This window comes from Patagioenas fasciata, chromosome 13 (genome assembly GCF_037038585.1).
Source record: "Patagioenas fasciata isolate bPatFas1 chromosome 13, bPatFas1.hap1, whole genome shotgun sequence".
Lineage (NCBI taxonomy): Eukaryota > Metazoa > Chordata > Aves > Columbiformes > Columbidae > Patagioenas > Patagioenas fasciata.
The window spans coordinates 10,325,707-10,349,884 of record NC_092532.1 but is presented as its reverse complement, the minus strand read 5'-3'; the positions used below and the strand labels follow the sequence as shown (position 1 = coordinate 10,349,884).

Below are 24,178 nucleotides of genomic sequence, written 5' to 3'. Positions count from 1 at the left end.
ACAATGAGATAGAGACACGTGTTTCTCTGTGTTTCTTTATTGGATGGTCTCACACTATTTTAACAGTTTAAAATACAGCAGCTACAAGTTTCTTTACAGCAGGTAAAAACTGAGGACAAAGGCCTGTATCCCAGGAGAACAAAAGACATTCCCTGTTACACATTTTGTCTGCAAAAACAATTATTGCCGTAAATTATGATTAGGCAGATAACGTATATTAAAATACACAATGCAACAACTGCCATGTAAACAAGTTGCACAAAGAAAAAAGTAAAGATGTGCCAAGGAATACAAGTTAAGACATTCAAAATCAAGGCATTCAAATGTTAATGCCAGCATTATTGCCTACGAATTTGACCAGAAAACAGGACGCTTCCTCAAAAGTAAACCAGGTAGAATTCCAGTATTCTAAAACCCAGCGGGTTTTTCTGAGATCAAAACATTCTCCATTTCTATGGCTTTCATAGCCAAAAGATACACTCCTGTCAGACTTCTAAAAACACCAATTCAAGCCATGGCGACAGGAGAGAACAAAAGCCCATCCAGGGACACATGCTGGCAAACACCTGAGGTGCCCGGGTATGAAAGTTCTGGAATGTCGGAATATGGAATATTATTTCAATATTTCAACATTATTTCAATTACAGTCTTTAATTCCTAGTACTTGTTGCCCCAGAAACACCTTCCGCCACAGTATTAATTGATGGAACTGACTACCATGCAAGGACAAATACCAACGTGTGCTCTGATCCTTTTGTATTGTGCCACCTAAAAGAAGAGCCTAAAGATTCCCATGCAGAGACCTTTCAAAGGGACTTTCACTTAGTTGTGCAAAATCATTAGAAATATTAACTCAAGCCCAACAATCAAATCATTCCCCTCACACCCCTAAGCAACTGAGAGAACAAAGCAAAAGAATTATATCCCATTTCCTGTTTTACATACACGTGCAGGTAAACAATTATTTTTCTTTAAGTTAGCTTTTGCAAGGCCAGTAGAGTTATTGTAACATAAAAGTTAAAACAAACAAACAAAATACCCCTTTCTGTTCACTTCCAGCCTGCTAATTTCAACAACAATCCACCCTGCAACTGAGACACTGTCTGCCTTCCCCAGAGGTGCTAAAACACTGTGATATAAATGTAAGACTCAGAAAAGCAGCAAAAAACCTGTAACAGATAATCCCTGTAAGGCTTATTTTTGTAACACAGTCAAGTTAATATTTTCTATGTTGACCCTGTTTTCAGATATTTGAAACTATCAGTGCTAAAAATCACAATTCATTAGTTTCATGTAAGTATCTTCAGATGTGACTTTATCTAAATATATATGGAGTATAGCTTATTAACCATATGAATGGATAATACATTTATTCTCCAAAGCTTCCATGACTATACTTTTAACAAAATAAGTAAACCTCTGAGAATTTTAAATAGAGCACTGAAAATAGAATATTCACCATTACCTTTGATGATGATGAGCATCTTAGAAAGAGATTCATGCAACTACGAGAAAAATTGATTCAGTGGAGCAAACCTGACCATGGAGAACTCGGTTGGGTATGAGCACAACTACAGCATTATGAGACATCTGGAGATAAAACCTTTACACCACAGTAGTACCCTAAGAACAAAACGTGTATTTTGTATTTGCATATGCTAGGAAAGCTACATTAACTAGTGAAACAAGCTCAGGGGATTAGAGGTCCACAAAAACTCAGTGGAAATTATCAAGGCAACTAAAAAACTTGGACCAATTGCATGAAGCCTTTTCAAAGGCTCATTCAGGTAGGCAAGGCTGGATAGTTCACTTGTTTTTAAGAACTTAAACCGATAGCCCCAAGAAAACACTGCCTTTTATATAAGAGATTATACACTAATTCAGAAATGCTGTCTTAACATGCAATGTCAAGCACACTTAATTTTCATGTATGTTTTTAGCTGGTAATTCAAACTGATCCAAATTAAACAAGCTGTTCCCTTCATACTTGTAAGTCTTCATCAATAAAACAAACAGGTGGCTCTTCACTGATCTGACAGAGCCTATTTCAGTCCTCTCTACCATATTCAGTATTTATAAGGCAGTAGTTTAATATTTTGATGCAGGCTACCTATAGGTAGCTTAGTCATCTATATTTTTAAATGTAAAGGCAATATTAAGATGAGTTTATATTACATTTTTCCTAACTACTAATAATGAGTAGCAAAAATCTCAAAGACAGACAAGATCCATGCCCATTCTGCATCACTGCCATCTTTCTACAGTGTCCTCCTCAGAACAGCATTTCCAAGAACACGCTGATTGAAAACCTCCAGCTTAACCCCAACTAGATCAAGTACACTCAGGCAGAACATAGAAGAATTCTTTTGCTGGTGCCAGAATTGCAGACGTCCCTTCCAAAATTATTTTGGAACCTGTCGTTCTCTGGCAAAACCATCACTGATGTGACTCTGCAGATTAGGAGCACAGTGAAAAGTCTGTCTGATGATGCCAAATACAGTATAGTTCAACCAAGTTCATATAGATTGTATAGTTCTACAGAGTCCACCCAAGATGGTAAGGTTCTTCTGAGCAGTACGGGCCTGGGAGAGGTAATGAATCTGAAGATACATCCTGCCACATGGAATACACCAGACAGTAAAAATACGTAGGATATGTGGGGACAGAAAAGAGATTTTCTTACATTTACTGCATAGAGCCACTCTGAGGTTAAGGGCACACATTCCAAACTGCCAAGGGAGAAAGGCACAACTGCTGCAACATAACAACAGCCTGAGGTAGAGCGATTAGGGAAGCAAAGGCAGGACCCGGGCACTTCATTGTTTAAGCGAACACTGAAAAGCCCTAAAATCATCAGGGTCACGCAAAAAAGTGTTAAAGTGCTTTTAAACTGAACACTTGGGCTTAAAAAATAAAAAGTATTGATTCTAAAATTCTGAGCTAGTGTGCTGGCATCACTTGTGCTGAATCACAGCAGCAACCAGTGACCTTGCTCACCGGCAGATGCAGAGCAAGGAACATCTGTTCTCCAAGATTCCTCATATACAATCAATCAAAATCACACCATGAGCTTACAGACAGACATGCTCCTCCTCAGAAAATCTGACCAGACATTTGGTACATTAATTTCACACACAGGCATGCTTAAATACAGTAAAGTATAAAATGCCAATGAGAAAGGTGCTTGAGAGAAAATTACGTCTAGTACCCTGTTTCCTCGAAAATAAGACCTACCCTGAAGATAAGTCCTAGCGTGATTTTACAGGATTTTTGAGGATGCTCAGAAGATAAGCCCTACTCCAAAAATATGCCCTAGTTACTGTTTGTAAAAAAGTCAATTTAAATAGTATCCAGGCAGCTATACATGTAAAAATGTAAATATCTTTTGCAGCAAAAATTAATACTGACCCTGTCTTATTTTCAGGGAAACAGGGTAGCAGTCTAATAGTATCCTTCAGAGGTAGATAATGCTTGTGGCAACAGGACCCTCCCACTCGGGTAAGGCTCCACAGCTGGTAGCTTACACAACAGCTTTGTCTGGTCCACAAATCAATTTCAACCACCACTTCGCTTCCTTATCATAAGGTGCTATAACACAATGTGGTCCCCAGTTGTCCTGAAGCAAGACAACTCTCTTTATAAGAAAAGTACAAAAGACAAAACTTTGAAGAGAGTGCACTGGTGCTTTATGAAAAAAAAATTTCAAGTATCCGAATGCTTCATTTTGTCCATACTCTCCTAGCACTGGATTAGGTTTCAGAATTCTTTTTTTCCCCCACAAATACCATTGGGAGGGTCAGCTGGGGTTTATCTGATTTTGCTTTCCTTTGATGTGGTCAATTTCCTGGAATCAACTGGACATTTTTGCCTAATTTACTGCTCTTGCCAGTCTTGAGATACTGGTGCATTCTCTTCATCTCTCTTCTCCTGGCACATTATTAATACAGAAAAGTAAAAGCTGCCAAAGCTAAAGGCGTCTGCATTTGTTATAAGGTTTTAGAAAAGGTCTTCTGGCTTGTGGTTTTGAGAGTGGACATGCTGTGACATCCATATCAAACATGGGTCATGCAGGCAAGAGAATGGAAAGAGGTTCGATTCTGTAAGGAATTTTTTTCCTTCTCATCATCCTAAGCACCAAGGAAAAAGGAAGAAGATAAAATGTCTCTGTGTATGCGACCAGAAAAACTAGTTCTGTTCTCAAACCTCTGAAACAATTCCACAAAAGGACCTGGTCAGTATTAATACTTTTCACTTCTTCACACATCCTGCTTGCTAACATGTTTTTAGTTGGGATTATTAATTCACACAAGTCACTGGAAGAACATTCGAGGAGACACTGAACAATTCAGAAAAGAGGCAGGACAAAAGATCTCCTGCCCTTATTTTTCCTGTAACTGTCAAAGTAATTCCTTATGAATCCCTGCTTTAATGCAAGCCAATTTGTAAAGGGTTAATATTATTTCTTAAAAAAGGCAAAACTAAGAACACACCGCAGCTTCTCTAATGAAAGCCAAACGGCACCTAGCAGAACAGAAACCGGCTGGCTGTGAAACTGTACAGCACACACACACTGCGGAAAAAGGAAAAATACGTAACAATGTCAGTGACATCCAGGTATTGCAGCCTGGACTGACATTTCATGGGCCGGTTATGGCCTGACCTGCTCAGCACGGTCCTTGGGTTGAACTTCAGCATCCAAGAGATGTCTGCGCTGGAAGGATGAACGGACGGTTCGGTTCATCAAGGGCTGAAGAGGGCGGAAGTTGTCAACCATCCTCTTCTCTTCTTCACCATCTGACGTGAAGAGCAGCATCCGAAACGCCTCCAGCTGAGAAGGAGAAAATGTCCCATTTTGTCACTTTAACTGGAGAATTAGTGGAGTTCACAACAAGACACAGTCATTCATGCTTGGAAAAAAAAAATTAAAAGTATTATTACATTTGCATTCTGAGAAATTGTAGCATGAACTTCTGGCACTTCTTTGTCAGCTGCTGAGAAAGATTACACCATCATCCCTATCAACATGGAAGATGAAATGTCAGTCACCTGCCATCTTTAGGCAAACTAAATCTCAAATGTGGCAACATCTGAGACTGAAACAATTCCCATTCAAATACGGGAACATACACCATATTTAAATAAACCTCTCAGACTTTCTTGATTTACACCTTTCCTGGAATTCTGTTATTTTATTCAGACATGTATATACTGGCACGCAGAAAAGAGGGAACCTCAACAAGCAAGAATCTACATAGTTGTTGTTCTCAGAGGTTTATAACTGGGGATTAAAATAAGAATGCAGCAGATCAGCTTTTAATGCTCACAAGGGCATGACGATGTTAAGTAAACTATGAGTATTTCTATGCCATAAAAGAATGAGAGTGAAGAGCCAAGAAAAAAAAAGAGAGAGAAAAAGTTTAAATTGAAAAGAAGAATGACACACTAGGCATTCAGTTCTTTCTGCTCTGTTAACAGTCTTCAGTTCTTCCTGTCCTGTTCCTTTAGGTAAACTGAACCATGAAGATCACGTACATGCCTGTTCTTGAGTTAGTGTTTGTTTGGAGCATGACCTTCTGGATGGAACAGCTCTATGCTAAAGTTGTGTAAAAAAAAAATTCACTATTTTGCCTCATGTCATTGGACTCATTGGTCAAAGCCTCAAAAAACAGGGACAGTGCACAGATAACTTTCTGTGCCTCTTAAACCATGAAAAAATAGTAGATTTTGGGGGTTGTTCATTCCTACTTGGTTTGCAAAACTCTCTAACACTTGTCCCATGCTGTAATGCCCCTCAAAATACTCCACTTCTTCAAGTAGACAAAAAAATAATCCCAAAAACCTCCAACAAAAAACATGATTTCAGTACAATTCCAATGAGTCCTCCTTCTGACCATTTCCTACTTGTATCTACACCTACCAAGGAATAACATGAAGTTCTAAAATTAAAAGCAGTAGACAGCACATGGTGACAAGCTCGGGCTGGTGTCGGAACAGACTATTGACCACAAACTCCTCCACTTGAAATAATTTCTGTAATGGATACGTTTGCTGAAAACTTTAGCTTTCTGTCCTTTTTAAAAGGGAATTAAAAAAAAGGAATTCAAGGACAGTACAGCTGAGTATAAACATGCCTACAGCCGCTAATCTCTGTGTATTCACAGCGAATTACTGGTGCTGGTAAGGAACTACTTGTGTGCATCTCCCCCTCTGTGGCAACAGCCAAACAGGTACGGCATGATTTGAAACAAAAGCACAAAATTTACCTGATTCTCATCAACCTCTATTGGCTTCTTCTTGATAATCCACGTGACCGATTCGGTAAGCGGGGGAGTAGTCAAGGAGCCCGCGTAGGTCCAATAATCAGGGCATGAAGGAATCAAACAGGTGGGATCAAAGACATCGAACTCGATCACAGTGTCCTAAATCCCAGAAAGAATTTATTTTAAAAATTTGGGGTTTAGAAAAAAAAAATGACAGAAGATTCAGGGAGATCTTAACAATGAGATGAAACACTGCACATGTTATGCATGCATTTGAAAAACTAGTTATTGTGAATACTAATAATGATCTACATAAAAAAATTTAAAACCCCATAAACTTGCAGAAAATTGGTAAGCTGGGTTTGAGGCATAGAAGGCAGTGAGTAGACAAAATTTAAATATTTCTGTTGTCCTCAACAGCCATTAGGAATTCAGTGCAGAAGAAACAAGGAGTGCGAAGGAACAACCGACTATGTCTTTGTGGGAGCTGGAAGCAAACAGGACAAAGAAAGAATAAATGGTGGGATAAGTTTGAGTAGTTCTGCCAGATATACGTCATTCACTGCAAACAACAGCGCTTTTACTTTTCAACACGTGACTTTAGGCAGCGGGGAAAGGGAGGAGGACTAAAATTTTATTTAAATCACGTCCAGTATTCATGTCTCCAGAACGTGCTCTCCCACAAGTGAGACACCAGCCAGCAGGTAGGAGTTTCAGAGCCCACAATTCCTACACAAACATTTTACTCCTGGGGTATTTCCAGGATATGCTGCCAATGTAGGAAAGGAAAAATCTGTTTTTCCTTATATAGGTGTTATCAGTTTCCCACTAAGAAATGTTACAATAAAGAATTTTCCAAAAATAGGGAGCTGGACAAGAGATTCTAGATGGGAACTTTCACCCATCACATAAGAGAGAAAGGTTAAGGCCATCAAATGGGTATTATCCGACCTTCCTCCTCCTCCTCCTCCTCCTCAGCAGGGTGATGCTTCTCAGGGTTTGCAGCTGAAGTCAGTGATAATGCTCACAAGGCAACAAAGGTTTGTTTTTCTTTTTAAATCAAGTGCTGAGCAGCTGCTGGGTAACTGACACCCTCTGGAAATGAGATCCCTTTTGGAGCAGCCCACATGCAGCTCAATGAGCCTAATGTTTGAAACTACTCTTTCTTTAAAAGATCCTCACTTTAGTTTCTTTCAAATTCATATACTGTAAAATATATTCTCATAATGGGTGTATATTCACTGGTTTTTGTAGGTTTCTTAGCACTGAACTGACTTGTTTGGCATTTACGTAGCAGAGTTTTCACTGCACTGCCATAAATATCAGGTTTATTTGGATTAAAAAAAAAATCCTTACTCTGATAAACAATGGCACAGTGACTTCACCTGGATGTGCTTACAAGCCACCAAAGTTCACGGTGTGTACTTTTCGTGTGTACTTTCAAAGAGAAACGGGCACCTAAAGGAGCATGAGCTGCTTTTGAGCGCTATCAGAGACCCAGCGCTCCCTCTCCTGGCAGAACACAGCTATGAAGAAAGAGTCCCATTCCCCTAGCAGAAAACGTAGCGTTTAAAAGAAAAGGCAAAAAATAATCTCCCCTTCAAAGATCAGACCAAAAAAAATCAGAAAGCCTTAATTGCACAAGAAATAAACTACCACTTTACACAGCACAGAAAGCTCCTTCCAGTTAAACACCATAAAAAAACCTAATCCACTGCTGTGTTTCAACGGAATTGGAAGGGCAGGCACTAAACACATGAACGCCCTTCTAAGGGCATCATTTCTTAAACCAAGAGGTTTGGAAAGCTTGAAGTATACAATTCCTCCTCAAAAAAATGAGCTTCCTCCCAGTATAATCGACAGTTTCACCCAAGGTGTCAATCAGGCCCCCGACTGACAGTTAGGGAAGGAAGCATTTGGTCATGTTTTGCTATTCTCCAAGTATTTTTTGTGTTGAATGACTGCTTTAGCTACACTGAGTGACAAGGGGTGGGACACTTAAATACTTACCTTGTGTTTAATTGCTGGCAAGGCATCAACCAGTGTCTGCAGTCCTTCATGATGTGCTCCCAACTGCAAAGACAAGTGGGAGTAAGAGAATTGTTAAGCTGATATTCTACAAATCTACCTTAATCAGTATTTTTTTTAAAACAACAACAATGAACTAGAAATATTTTATCCTAAATCAGTTTTAACAAAACGAAAAGAAAAAGGCATCATTACAGCTTATTACACAAAGTGAAATTACCTTTAAAAACACTCCAATAACAGCCAAGCCGTTGCCTTCCATTACAGCTTCTTCAAAAGTTGGGTACGCAACGGCATTCCAGTGTACCAAATGCAACTGAAATAGTAATGAATGAGAAATCAACACGCACGTGACTTTTGTTCTTTGCTACTGTTGGTCCTTGGCAATTTGAGACACCGCAGTGAGCCGCAAAAAATGAGGAGCGAAAGTTTATTGGAAAATAATTGCACTTCACTTCCTCTTTTTTTTTTTGAAACAATAGCCAAAGAACCATAAACTGTATTTTGCAGATATGAAAGGGATTTTCTTTTGGGAAACTGATTGCAAGGATGCTGGTTAAAGGCACAGGAAAGCTTAGTGTGCCTGGAAGTGAAGGTCCCTTGTACTTCTGAGCAGGAAGAAGAGAGAACGCTGTTCTGCTGAGGAACATTCTCCTGCACTTAACAGAAGGTTCCTTTGAAGCTCTCAGAGTCCAACCCAAGCATCCCTCTGAGGGGTTTTATGTATTCCCTAGATAGCCAACAGCAGCCCCAAAACTCAGCCATATAGTCTTGCTGGTTATAAATATCTTGCCAAGCTGACAGGCATCATTATGAACACATCAACGGGAGATAAACATCTCAAAAATAAGCAATAAGCATCTTTCAAGTTCTTCCTCTTTGGCCTGTCACTGTGTATTTATACCTGTCACACTTTCCTCTCTGAGCAACTTAATCTGCATTTTTCCCATTTGCTCCGTCTTTTTTAGTAGCTACTTAGTCAAAAAAGTTTTGCTACTTTAATAATTGCTTCCAAGTTGAAAACAGAAAATAAAGTGATGATGATAACCACTGTATTATCATAGCACTCTGCTGTATATTATTGTAATGACTTAAGGAAACAATCAAAAAACTGTTGATGACTAGAATAAACTCTCTAGTATCAGCCACAGCTCTGGGGTCACATACACAAGACAGTTATTTTATAGATCACAGGACCAGGCTTCTAGAGTTACAGGTGTGGGTGTGAGAATTAAATCATCTTCCATTTTGTTTTAAAATATTTTCTGAAAGGAGTATTTAGTATGTCATTTGTTTCTTTGCAAGCGTTTAGTAATAATAAACAAGTAATTTTACAGCAGTAAGGACTGTGCAATCCTACACCTCTAGTGAACTTTTTGCTATTGCAGCTCAGAGGTAAAGCATGTTTTTGGTTTTTTTAATTGAGATGTGAGCTTGCACATTTACCTTAACATTTGCTGTCCACCTGATCTGCACTCCATTAGCTGGGACCTGGGAGCTCATTAAGACCTGACTGTGCTCTCAGTTTGCTTTAAGTTTCATCCTTTCCCCTTCCCAAGGAGGAAGGACAAGCAGAGCTGTGGAACCCCATCCAGCCAGAGCTGGAATAGCAATGATACTTCGCTGCCATCAGCTTGTCCAACCCCTGGGAACATTTGGGGAGAAGAAAACATTACTGAAACTTTCAGTAAGGGAGACAGGGTTCAATTTTAAGACTGTGTTCTTCTTCAGAAAATACAGTGAAGATGAACTTATTAATACAGCAGCAGATGAGCTGTGGCACCTACTAGGTCTGACCCTTAGCAGTAAGCTGCAATTCTGCAAATTGGGGGTTTTCTAGCATGTAGTGTATTCATAGTCCAAGCCTTCTGTCCCCACAAATATCTGCACTGTTCAGTGTTTCATCTCGTACCTCGGCCGGGTAGAATTTGCTGTCAACTGTGTGCTCTGAACCCCACTCGTTTATAGCTCCCCAGTGGAAATGGAACTGCTTGAGCCTGTATTGGTTTTCCAAGGGACCTCCAACGATTACTAAAAAACAAAACAAGACACATATCTTAATAAACACGATTTAGAATTGTCCAGACAAGTAACAAGAAGGTTTTCTTTGACATAAATTTGTCCAGGAAAAAAAAATATCAGGTGGAACAACTTTCTTAACTGAAACATTCCCCTAGTGCTTGGCGATTTTTACAATTTATTTTGCTATCAGAAAATTGGTGACAATTTTCCCCTGCAGTTTGAATCACCTATATCCAATTGAAACTAAATATTCTCCTCATCCTCAAGGGAATTTTTTTTCCAATTCACATCAAGTTGAGCAAAGTCATGGTGATTACATGTTCTATTCTATACTCTTCTCTTTGAGAAGGTATATAAGAACTGCCTTACCAGAAAATACATGTATGATGACAAAGCAATGAACAGATCTACTAAATGACATCCCAGCAAAGCCTCAATATCTATGAAAAATACTGAAATTTCTCATGACAATACCAGACTTCAAAAATCCAATTTTGCCAGAAAAATCAGTACATTGTGCCAAACGTTTAATTCTGCTTTTTTTTTTTTTTTCAAGTTACAAAAATCCAAACATACCATCCTGCTTCAACTTTCAGACTCTGCTTCAGAGCTTTCAGCCTGCCTAACCAACATTAAAAGATTTCCTGCACAGCCAGAAATATACTAATATTGTGCCTACTGTAAACTGTTCAAGCTACACTCCACAAAGCATCTAAAATTACAGTCTGGCTATGGGCAAAATTCTGGGTTTCTGGAAACTTTAAGGCCTTTTTCGCCACAAGTGAACGTAAATATTCAGTCCGCTCTCCTGATTTCAGAGGGCCTCTCATCATTTTGCAAATACATGAATGAAAAAGTCTATTCCTAGTTTTCTGTGTGCTGTTGGGTTTTACTCATTTCCTCCTAATTGAACCAGGAACATCCTGCAAAGTCTCCTTGCTCGTTCTTACACCACAGCATCTGGTAAATGAGACCAGAATTACTTCCAAAGGGTTAACAACAAATTGTAGAGACCCATTTGCCAATTTTTACTTAACTGTACCTTATGGTTAAATTTTATAACAAACCACTTGTTAAAGTACATAATCCCAATGCTACTTTTGAAAATAAGTTAATCATTTTAATGCTAAGGAGAAAACAATGAGAGGCATTAAGAGCTTTTCTTGTCTTTTTTTTTCCTCCCCTTAAAGCCAGCCAGCAGTTTTGAAATCCTAACTAGACAGGCCTGCTTGCGATAAAAAAATAAGCTAAAACAAGCTAGGAAAATGGACATTTTCTGAGCTCTTAGCGTAAGTGCAATACTGACCATCATAAAAAAAAAAAAAAACAAATCATGGTGGAGAGAGATGACTTTTGGGGATGGGATGAAGATATGGCCCACACTGCCAAATTTTTCAGAATTAAAGTTTCTGTGCTCTAACACCATCCATTCCTGATTCTGCGGTGATGTGAACCCCCAAGTGGCTACAATCATGTTCATAATCCCAGTCTTGATAATTTCAAAACAAAACAGTTTAAAGGAATTCTAACAACAACTAGGGGAAACGATCACATCAGCTTTTTATTGTAGCCCTAGTTGTGTTTCAGCCTCCGTTCCCTGCAGATGGGATTGAAGCACAGCCAGGACCACGCTCTGTACGTACCTGCCCCACACCCTCTTCATCCTCCTGCTCTGCTCCTGAGCAAACCCCCCATGGCAGAACTACCTTCGTCTTTTGCCCAGGTCTTGCTTCGCCTCATCTGAGGAGTTCGGCATTTTTGTCTATCCTGGATGCACGTTTCGTTTTTTTCTTTTTCATCTTTTGTTTCGATTTCTTTCAATTTTTTTTTTTTTGCTTGTTTATCCATAAGCTCCCTTCTCTGGGTTTCTACTATTGTTAGACATAAGCTGGCAGAAAGAAAAACCAGAAATAGCAACAGTAAAGAAAATAAAGGTGGAGAAAAGAGGCAGACACTTGAAAACTTAGCCATTTATCCAGCAACACCCCGTGACCTGTTGTTTCTCTGTCATTTTGGAGTTCTATCACAGATCCTTTAATGCCATCATCACCCTTCATTGACTTTAATTCATTTGAGGAGGAGGATGATAAGGCAGCCATCCAGAGGCAGCAAGATCACTCATACTTAAAGATTTACCTCAAGTGTTCAGTTTTATAGGCAAGGCAAATAACAACTTGCAGAGCTGTGATGTGCTCTGAGCAGCCAGTCTCTGAAAGTCCTAATCACCCCATGCTTGTCTCTATGTCATAAAACTGTCCCTGGGTATTTAAATGGTATTTAAATTCCTTAACCTCCTGCAGGCAATTCCCCTCCACACCAGTTCTTGCAGAAAAAAATTACTTCGTTATCCATCAAACTGTGAATCATAACACTTCTCAGGATTGCATCCTCAACAGATAGTGGGGTGTGGCTGTATAAAGTAAAAGAGTGCTAAATTAAAAGAAAACCAATCTAGAGTTACTAAGTTAAAATCACTAATGAGCTAATAAGTGATGTCTCCATCTCAGCCTCTCCTCTAACCCCACCTCACTAACGTAATAGCAGTTTGTACTGTAAGAACACAAGGGCACTGCTTGGTTTCTTCATTACCTATCACAGCAATCATCCTCTTCCCAAACATCAACCAAAAAAAGTGGTACCACAGAGACAAAGCATTTGTTTACTAGCGTGCTGGAAGCTTCCTTCCCAAGAGCATTACTAAATCCCTTACAAAGTTCTAGCATCTCTCATGGTAAGCAGTCACCTTAAACATAAATAAATCAAACAGGTTCAAACTTGCCCAGGGTCCCTCAGTTTTTCCCTCCAGGTCAAGCTGAGCAAACAACATGAATCATGAGCTCCACAATATCCCCAAGCAACTGCTACCAGTTCACCCACCTTTACGAAATATCTTCTTTATAAATACCAGCAATATCCTTTGGTAAAGTCAACTTTAAAAAGGAAAAACAGACAGGAAATCTAGAATTTGGTAGCAATATCTTGATTTTGAGTCAAGTCAACTCTACTGAGCATTTAAAAAAAAAAAAAAGCTGCTCAGGTCAGTGCGCTTATTCATAACAAATTGCTGGAATGCATAATTGGATTTTGCATGCACAGACTCCTGCACAGGAATACACACACCTGCTCCCTGTGGTAGCAGCTCACTATTATTTAATCCTCCAAAACCTTATTGAGATAAGTATGTATGCTTTCCAACTGCAAGTCATTTTGCTGCCGATTACCTCAAATGCATTAAATATACCTGCTAACACCACAGAAGAGATAAGTGGCAGATTACTTTATTAAAGTGTAATGATGGAATCTCATTTAAAAGTAAGTAGATATATATACATATGAGTGAAGATTGACTCATGTAGATAAAGCTGTGGTATTATGAGACCTAATCAAAAAAGCAGGGCCTTCAGGTTTGTGCAGTAAATATAAGTTTCAACCTACAACAGAGGATTTGTGCACAATGACCATGGTAATAAATACATAGTAAAAGCAAGGCCTATATAGAACTTCTGCATTATAATTCCCATCACCATAAACCCATGTTTAGGTAAAGCGTTCTTCCGTCATGTATTTATTTTCAACATTTGTGCTGTGGTTTTACATCATGTAAATATTTCTCCTAAGTATTAGTAAGACATTAAATCAATTTTTCTGAGTTTTGCTTACTTGATTTATCAGTAGAATCATCAAACTCAACCAGGAATGAATATCCGTTGTTCCAGATGTGAAGACACGTTGTTGGATCGTAGCTGATATTCAAAGGTTTCAGGAAGGGGTCATACACACTGTCTCTCCACTGGATGTTGATAGGAGACTGTCGGGTGCCTCCAGGAATGGTAAGCGGGCTCTGCCAAAGCGGATGCACTGGAAGATGATCAAGAGAGTCAGGCTCTAATGCATGATACAGAACTTCCAACTGAATGCTTCAGAACTTTTTGGCAAGAGAAGGTGCTTTGGCATATTGGCTCCAAAGGCTAATTCAAGTCAGCTGATGACCAGGAAAGTAAAAAAAAAAATATTATTACATTCCAGTTGCATGACTCAGCTCCACAGGGAAGTGCAGTAATTTGACTTACGATGGAGCTGATACCTTTCCTCATTTGCAATATGCTCTTCAAATAAATTCTATTCCCGTATTTCTCAGAAAATTATTTTCCTTTTACTGCCAATTGATTTTAAGGTGGCTTTTGTTTTACAGCTTTACCAGAGTCTCAGCACATCATGTTTCCTTACACACCCATTCGATCATGTCAGATCACACCAGCCACAGGATAATTCCCACTACAAAGCAAAAATAAACTCTTGAAGGTGCCGGTTTTTTGCCTACATCTGCTATGGGGTTTCACCATGGCGAGGGGGCAGGGCTCTGAACACCCACACCTATACACACCAAGACGACTTTATGCAGTCAGGACATACAGCTGATCCTCACACGTGTAAAAGCCTAAACTACCGATTTTGGGGGCAGCTTGGGCACCTCACACTGCCACGAGCAGGGCAGATGTGTGAAGTTTCCCCAGGATTTTATTCTTTTTAAAGCCAGAACTGTGGTCTGTGTGGCTGGGGAGCACTTGTTCACCCGCTGTCCCCCAACATCGATGACCCACAGAAGTTTTTTTGTGCTCTGTCCATCCACCGAACCCGAAATGAAGAGAACCTGAAGCAGAGTGCTACCGGCTGTTTCATTAGATACAACTGCTTGTGGCTTTTTGCAACGAGAAAGAAAAAAAAAATATAAAATCCTTTGACAAACTACTCACACGAGAGGCTGCTAAACAACCTTCCCCCTCGGTTTCCTCAGCAAGGGGCAAACTTCGCGGTGACCAAGGCGCAGGTAAGACAGAGGTGAGCGAGCAAAACACCCCCCCAAAGTACCACAACTGTTACTGTAACTGCCATTTCCTGATGTTACAGCGGACAAAGCCAGGCTGAACTCGGCCTCTTCTACACAAACTTCGGAGGCACCGGCAGCTCCCTCAGGAGGGAACCGGGCGCTGGGGCTGCCCCGGGGCGGGGGAACAAGAGCCTGGCGGGGAGAGCGAAGGGGGCTCGGGACACGACCCGCTCTCCTCAGGCCGGGAGGGTGATGGCAGCGCCAGCCTGAGGGAGCCTGTCCCGGGACGGACCCCCCGAGGGAAGCGGCGGCAGCACTCACGGGCGTCTCGCAGGCGGTAAGAGCAGCAGGCGCCCAGGCTGCACCGTCGAGTCCCCCGCCGGGTGGCGGCGGCCACCAGAGCCCGGCGCAGCAGCAGCAACATCGCGGAGCAGCCGATGGAGTCGCCGGGCGCCACCGCCCCAGCCCAGCCTAGCGCGGCCCCTTCCGGCACGGCCCCCCCGCTGCTATCGCCCCTCAGGCGGGCGGGCGTTTCTCCGCCTCAGGCGAGGCGAGGAGGGTGGCAGCTCTTCCTTCAGGGGCGGGCCGAGGCGTTTGTCACCGGCATTTTGTCCTGTGACAACACTGAGAAAGAGAAGAGGAGAGGGCAGAGCTTTCTGTAGAAAGTCCTGCGCAGGACAACAAAGATGATGAAGGGCGAGGAGCATCTTCCGTGTGAGGAAAGGCTGAGGGAGCTGGGGCTCTGGAGCTTGGAGAAGAGGAGACCGAGGCGTGACCTCATTAATGTTTACAAATATATAAAGGGTGAGTGTCACGGGAATGGAGCCAGGCTCTTCTCGGTGACAATCAATGATAAGACAAGGGGTAATGGGTTCAAACTGGAACACAGGAGTTTCCACTTAAATTTGAGAAGAAACTTCTTCTCAGTGAGGGTGCCAGAGCCTGGCCCAGGCTGCCCAGGGAGGTTGTGGAGTCTCCTTCTCTGCAGACATTCAAACCCGCCTGGACCCCTTCCTGTGGAACCTCAGCTGGGTGTTCCTGCTCTGGCAGGGGGGTTGGACTGGATGAGCTTTCCAGGTCCCTTCCAACCCTGGCATTCTGTGATTCCATATGGGTGGGTGTTCGCCATTTCCCATGGTCAGGTTAATCCCTATGTGTGACTCACCCCAAAAATGAACCTTCCCTCAGGGTGATAGCGTCAGGGGTTGTTTACACACTTCAGGGGATTAGTGTTTATTCTTGTCTTGTTAGTTTTGGTCAAGTAGGTTTCAGTTTCCTCCAGCTGGAGCAGGATCCCTGTCCCAAAGGGGTATGGGTGGGTCTGGCTCAGCAGGGTCTCTGCCCCAAACCACACACAGAAAAGTTTTAAGAAGTTAACTTTATGAGCACTGTACCCACCTGCATCTATCCCAAAGGCCAAAATGGGCCCATCCTGGGATGGTAAAATGGGCCCATTCAACTAGTGATCGTAGCAAGTGATAGGACAAGAGGAAATAGCCTCAAGTTGTGCGAGGGGAGGCTGAAGTTGGATATTGGGAAAAAATCTTCCTGGAAAGGGCTGTCAGGCATTGGAACAGGCTGCCCAGGGCAGTGGTGGAGTCACCATCCCTGCAGGGGTTTAAAAGGCATTTAGACAAGGTTCTTAGGATCATGGTTTAATGCTAGAGTTGGGCTATGGTTGGAATCAATGATCCTGAGGGTCTCTTCCAGCTGAAATGATTCTGATTACATGACACTGCTCAAGGCAGGCCTCCATGAAACTGTGACTAAAACGTTGGTCATTCTTTGCACTTTTCTGTGTTACAGCTGCCAGTGAGGAACACAAAGCAAAAAGGGCAGTCAGTAGAAAGCTGGCGGTGTCAGTAAAAGCAGAAAGATGAAGTAAGTGTCCTCATTTTTGCTGGGTCCGTTGGGCAGCCAGGAGCAGAACACCATGCCTCAGCTCCTGCCCTTCATCCTGCCACCTGCTTTGAATTGTATTTCATAGTTACTCTCTTACAATCATTTTACAAATCTGCATTTAACTTTTGGAGATTTTTAATCATGTTAGGGTGAGTACTTTCAAATTTGCATGAGGAATCTGGTGTAGCATTGAGAATGTTTTACTGAAATGGAGACAAGACTAGATACTCAACTCAAGCCAATCAAAAAGAGCTTGCTGTAGTTTACAATATTGTGTAAGAAGTTTCCATTGCATTCATAGTGTAACAAACTTAAAGTACTCCTGAGTTAAATAAGAGGAGGTTGAAATCTGGCCAAGTAGTTTGCTTGGAGTGGCTACATGATCAGAAAACAGGTCATCAGGAGATGTGCAAAGACCACAAAAAACATGCAAGCTTAGGTTGTTAAACCTGGGTTTAAATTTCATTTTACTTTCCCCTATTCCCCCAAAATGCCTTCCTTTTTTGTGTAGTAGGATTAAACTGCAAATATAATGAATTCTTGATTTGACTCAGTGTTTTTCGGTTTGGCTAACCTTACTATTCTCAACATACAGCGTCCTGTAACTTAAGAAGAAGAGATAGGCACTTGATAAAATTGAAAACAGTTTCTGCCCATAAACATCATTATTCATTCAGGCTTAATCATAGTTTAGTATCCTATTGATCACAGTTACACAACTGTATTTAGCACATGTCAGATGTGACCGTTGCTGAAGCTACTTCAGAGTTAACAGGTAGTTCCTGGTCACAAGGACAGCCCATATGAGATTCATGCTTAATGGCAGCAGGCAGCTCAGACATAGCTTCAAATATTTCAATGTTGAGTATAAGAGATACTGGGTTTTATTCTCATCTAGTGACAAAACAAGGTTGTCATTCCTTCATGATCCATTCTTCTGTGACATGTCCTCTAAATACAATTGATAACCTTTGGCTGTTTAGAAGTCACACTAAATTAACTAACATATACATAGATGCTTACTGTTGCAGAGCATAACCTGGTTTCTGTGCAACTCTCACTTTTATGTATGCTAAAAGCAATTGAAAAAAAAAAAGCCTCCAACTCCACTGCTTCACACTGTGGCATTAAGATGACCAAACTTTGTGAAGCTTTTTAATGATTTGATCCTGCAACATTTTTAAAATGTGAAGTTTGTTACAGAGCAACTAAGCTGAACAGAATGAATCATTTCTTGTGGGTTGAACAGCACAACCAAAGGAGATTTCTGATGGTGTAGGCTTTCGGAAATGATGGGCTGTTTGAGTGCAAAACTAAAGAGAAATAATTTTGATCTACCACAGTTTTGTTTCCTTTCTGAATCACTCACAGAATCTGTTCCTGGTTTGTGTGCATATGCTATTTCTTACAGAGCGTAAGTGTCAGTAAAACTTCAGCATTTAATTAAAAAAAAAAAACTTTTCTAGGGGGTTAAAGAAAACTCTTCAAAATATGAGCTCAGTGGCAGTGGCATGGTTTGTTTTGGAAACTGCAGACAAAAAGGCAAAAACTACCAGTGCAAAGGAAACAAAAGGCCTAAACCTTGTTCCCAGCACTTGGCCAGTGAGGCCAAAATCTTATTTTCTGGACCATTCCAGACAGAGAATTTCTCCTTGGCTGTGTCCCAGCTAGAGATGGTGGTTTATGCAAGAGAGACGTGGCTCAGATGCAGTGAGCTGGGGAGAACAACAGCAGCCAGAATTACATTATCTCTGTTGTTCTCATGTTTTTTTCCAAAATGGTTACATTTCTGGGCCATCTGGGAGGTTTCAGCTATGCTCTCTCTTGTTCCTGAACTCAGAGTGGTTTGTGTGTATAGGGAACACCACAACCAGAAATCTGAATATTGGCTTACTGGGTGAGTTAGTGATGCAAAATCTGTGTGGAAAGAGAAATAGAAACCTCATCTACTGAGGCTGTTTTCAAATGTGCAAAATTGGAAAAAAAAACCCACAACACAACAACAAAGGTGATAATTAAGATAACATGCGGTTTGCACCCTTTGCTTTATGCGTGCCTCATTTACTATCAGCTCACTGAGGAAGGGTCTAGTTTATTATTTAGCTTTGCTACATGCATCTCTATGGTACTGGCAGAACAATTATAGTAAACATTGTAAAATAACAAGCATGACCAAGATGTGAGTCACCCTTGAAGAGAGATCTGCTACAAACCAACCTCATCTGTGCTTGATTTATTTTGCTAAAACCTTCCAGACAGACAGAGTGATGCTCCATTTAATTTTATAGTATTTGGAGGCTTCTTGCAGTTAAATGAAAAGATTTACTGCCAACTGACACTGTTGTAAACTTGATTGAAAAAGACAAAATGTTTTCCAGTGTTTCATTTCTAAATTCCCTTTAAGCATCCTGGGGAGGACAGAGTTCTAACATATGGGTTACAAAAATTAGAAGAGTAAGGAAATGAACTCAGGTGGTTGTCAAGTAAGAATGAGGAGTAAAATGACTCAGCTTCAGTGGATTTCAGTCTTTATGAGTTTAATCTTTAAAAAGAAAAAAAGACCTGTTGAATAAAGCACTTTGATTAGTTTACAGAGGGACTTTCAAAGAAGGCTCACCCAGGTCTGAAGTGAAACAGGGAGGATAGAGTGGTGGGATGGCTGAGAAACCCCACCCACCTGTAGGAGATGTGGTTTTGTCCCAAGTTGTATAGCGGTGATTTCTATAGCAACACACTCCAATTAGAAAAATAAAAACCAGTGAAACTCAATAAAGAACCATTTTAAACTTAGGACCATGGCTCTGCTTCAGCCACTTGGATTGAATATTACAGAGGAAGTCCAAGATAGGTTGATTTCTTTGAAGCTTTTTTAGTAAGAATCAAGATTTGGGAGGATAACAGCGATGGTTGACCGAGGTACATTGTGACAAGGTGTTGAAGGTTCTGCTGAATTGATGTCAGAGTTGGACTGTGATGTCGGCCAGTTTATTGATGAAGCATCCAGTGCTTTTTATCAAACGGATGTAACTAACAGAGCACTCTAAGCTCAACAGGAAAGCAGCAGATTGTGAAACGCTGAGCTTTTCTCTGCTTCCAGAATGTTTGGCTGAGATAGGAGCCTGGATGAGAAGGCAGTGGCTGAGGCTGAGTCCAGATAAGGAGGAGGTAATTCCAGTTGGCAAGGGAAAGCAAACAGAGGCTTTATCTTTTCTGTATAAAAACATTTGCTAACATTATGCATGCAGGCTTAGTAACTCTGCATGGAAAGGGTTTAGAAGATTCCTCCTGAACAACTTGTGTAGTTACTGCAATTGTGTGTGCAGTCCTGGAGATGGCACACCTGGATTGAGTCTGTGTTGTACAGTTCTTAAAACAAACAAACTTGAAGGATTCTGCTTTTCTTGTAACAAAGGATATAAGGAAAGATAAGGAAGATAAGGAAAAAAAGCCATTCAGGTCTGCTCTGGCAATAATTACTAGGGTGAGGGAACACTCAGACTAAAAATCACTATGAAGAGCATTTCCAGCTACTCACTCTCTATTGTATTAAAAATGGTTCTATGATTCTATAAAAGGTATCTGAAACCACAGCCCCCATGTATTTGTGCAAGATACTACAGAGTTTTGTTCAGACATGTATTGCAGTAGTTCACTAGAAGTTCCTACATGTACACCATGATTCTCAGCAGTGTTTTTACAGTTCCAATGAATTATAGAAAAATACCTTTGTCCTTGTGGGGACATAAAGGGAATCCAGAAATGGCACTGGGAGGTGTCAGCCTTTGGATTATTTAACATGTGTCCTCAGAGCAAATGCCTGAGTTACCTGCCAAGTGACAGACCCAGCTGAGGGAAAGACCAGTTCTGTAGGTAGAAAGCACGAGGGGAGAAAGATGAGAGTTGAAGTTTGGGAAAACAATGAACTTCACATTGAAGACATTACCTAAGAGCTCACTAGTCCAATTTTACCATTTCTTTGAAGTTTTCGTCATTGAAAGGGCTGCTCACACTGTCAGCTGGGAATAGCAGAATTTAACTGACTGTGCTTTTCAATTGGAACGGACATTGTGTGCAGGGTCGAGCTACCAGATGGAGGAACCCCCCGGCTGGTGGATGCAGAACTAATGTCTGTCCACTGGCAGCCAAAACCAGCATTCCAAAGATAGCGCTTTCCTGCATCGGTTTGGTTTGGCATTTCCTGCATGAATGTCATGGAGCAGAAAGATTTAAGTAATAAATAGCAACTGTCTTAAATTGAAAAGAGGAATGAGAGTAAAAAGAGGTAGATAGCAATTGTAATTGATTTAATCAGCAACAGTCTTATGATGAAACAGCCTTGTGTTATCTCTTCCTGGAATGCTTGTTACCATTGAGTGAATTTTGGTTTCTCAGTACAGTTCCCCATGGACAAGTGTCCACAGCAAAAAAATATGGCACCATTTAACCCCTTACTCAAAACTGATTAACCATGGGTAACCATAGAATAATTATTTTCTCCATCACATGTGGAGATCCAGAAATCTCAAGCTTTTCTCCACCTTCTTACTCCACTGAACAATTTCAAATAATTTTCCTAGAGTAATACTTTCCTGAAACAGAAACATAACACTGAACCATAATATGTTCCATTCCTGAAGTTAATACTATAGGCCATAAAGTTTTGTGGTATAGTAATACTGAACAAGCAAAAGAATTAGGAACTGTGTAGAGAGATTCTGTGCTGCTGATTAATGGATTTCATGACTTTGTTAATGAAGGATGTTGATTTATATTGTCTGTGCAGCTTCTGAAATTGGAAATCCTTAGACTTGCAATGAATATTCACTTGCATTCTTAGTTTATGTCTTCAAATATAAAAACAATGAATAAGTAATAAAAAATAATGAATAAAAACACAGAATAATGCCAGAACTTTTTAACCACAATTACAGTGGATTCTCTGGAGTCCCCCTCTGAAGCCGTAATTCATGTCACTGCACACAATGAGCAGCATTGTGGGAGCCCAAATGTTACAGTTACTGGCACAGGTTTGGTTTTAGCTGTTCAGTCTGCAACATTGGAGAAGTTTGCTGATAAATTTCAGATAAAGTACATTGCTTGTGACTGTTAGAAGAAGTTCTCTCATATGCACAAATCCTTGTTGTGTCATACAGACTAATTAATATGAATTCATTGGAAAAACCACTATTTTATAAGGCTGAATCATTGCTTTTATAAATGTTACTGTAGTGCTTTTCTTTAAATAGATGAACAATATTTTCTTCTCCTTATTTTAACAGGAAAACAAGTTTCTGAGCATGCTTGTAAAAAACACTGGCAGGGAAGGAAGTAAAAGTTTAAGAGACTAGAGCTGTATTGAGAAAACTCCACACAGGTCAGAAAAGGGACAAACACCATTGTGGATGCATATGTGACTCATTTAAATTTTGCACTAGGAATTAGGCTCTTTTTGTGATCGTTTCACTACTGAAACAATTCAATGCTAATCTTGCTTCTGGAATTAGGCATCTTCTATAGATTTAAAAGGCACCTTTTAAAAAAAGAAGGCGAAGAGCTGTATTAACAAGTTCTGCTACCAGATTGAAGGACCAATTCTGTGCTAAGCTTTTGGAATACAATTCACATCTTCTATTCTGAGTAGCAGGAAAAAAAAAAAATTTAGACTAAGAACTCTGAAAACCACTGCAAACACTATCTTTATAAAAAGTGCTCTGAATTATTTCTGCTGTGCTGAGTAACAGGGAAGCTTGCATGCTATATGTTACACAAAGCTTCCATGTCTAGGAATATACAACAGTGCACGTTGCGCTTGGCAGCTACTCTACCAGGTTCTTTGAAATTCTAGTCACTCAGTGGCAGAAAGTACTTTGGCATCATCTTCGAAAATGCATTTACAAGTGCAGTGCTATGAAACACTTAAAGTTACTGAATATTTCTTATGGCATTCAATATAAACAAAGCCTTGTGCTTGTCTCCATTCTGCTTTGTTTTGTATCTGTTACAAAAACCTGCTTTTTTATCAGTTAAGTAAATACAAAATTTGTGGTTTGGTAATCTAAGTAAAATGGAATCACATCTCAGTATTCAAGGAAGGATGTGGCTGTTCTTTGGGAAAAGTTACTAAGCTGTATACATTTACAGAGAAAAAGATGGGAAACAAAAGGATTTCCTAGATGTAAAAATATTTCTATGCTATTGCTCCAGCTGACATCTGCACACAAGCGAGTGGACACTCAATCTTGGGCTGGCCTGATCTTATTTGTAGATAAGTTAATCAGTATTTTAAATAACTAGGTATTTGACATCTCCCAGTAGCATCCTGCATCTTAGGAAGCGATTAATTGTAGATCTCCTATACACCACATTTGAAAGGTTTTGGTTTTATAGTCTGTTTCTTCCTTGTAGTTGAAAGTGATAATCACAAACAACCCAATACCGCTGACACAGCAGAAGTAACAATGTTTTAATCCTGTGCACAGACATAGAAATACTGTATTGAATTTTATGATTTATCTCTAGTTTCTGTCATTCTATTCACTCTCTAATCTTTCAGCCACATTCTCAAATTTCCCTTTTTGGTTAGCTGACAAACAAGAAAGAAGAGCAACACTTAGCATTTGTTGACTTTGTCCCTCTGCATCTCTGCTATGCAGATATCTGGTACTATTTTGATAAAATTAAAGCCACTTACATGCATCATTCCTGTTTTTCCGCGTGCAGGCGGCCAGGCTGCAGAGTTGCACCGGCGCTGCTGCCGGCCTCCACAGAGTTTTCAGCTGCTTGTACAAATGCGCCAGGGTTTTTGCCTTCACACCGTTCATTGCTATCACCTCAGCACTTAAAATCTTCAGAGGAGCTTTCCAGAGTCTAGCAACCTGTCAACAGAGGGGAGAAAAAAAACCTGTGGATATACAGCTTCAAGACAACTGAGGGGTTGCCAGAGCTATTTATAAAAAATGTGAGAGCACCCTTTCCTGGTTGGTGAGGGGAAGCAAACCAAATAGTTAATTTTCAACTTGTCATTGGACTGGCTTCCCCATTGGCTCTATATTTTGTTGGAGGGCCAGCTGGTTGATGATTATTCTACATGTGCTTCCCAGGTTCTTTTTCAGCTGGCCCCAAGAGGACCAAGGGGTTA

The 24,178-nt window shown here is 40.5% G+C and overlaps 1 protein-coding gene across 3 annotated transcripts; it reads right to left on the bottom strand.

The window, feature by feature from the left end:
* Positions 1-21: 21 nt before the first annotated feature.
* Positions 22-24,005, bottom strand: CA5A (carbonic anhydrase 5A). 3 transcript variants are annotated; one of them, XM_065848326.2, is made up of 7 exons: positions 23,732-24,004; positions 13,971-14,168; positions 10,201-10,319; positions 8,509-8,604; positions 8,271-8,333; positions 6,264-6,419; positions 22-4,828 (listed from the first exon to the last, which is right to left on the bottom strand). In XM_065848326.2, exons 1-7 carry the CDS (start codon positions 23,859-23,861, stop codon positions 4,649-4,651), a joined length of 942 nt encoding a protein of 313 aa, XP_065704398.1. In that variant the 5' UTR covers positions 23,862-24,004; the 3' UTR covers positions 22-4,648. The 3 variants fall into 3 exon arrangements, with proteins under 3 accessions (XP_065704398.1, XP_065704399.1, XP_071670669.1); XM_065848327.2 differs by lacking the exon at positions 23,732-24,004 and adding an exon at positions 15,460-15,698; XM_071814568.1 differs by having other exon boundaries at positions 4,824-4,907; positions 23,732-24,005.
* Between the last annotated feature and the right edge of the window lie 173 nt (positions 24,006-24,178).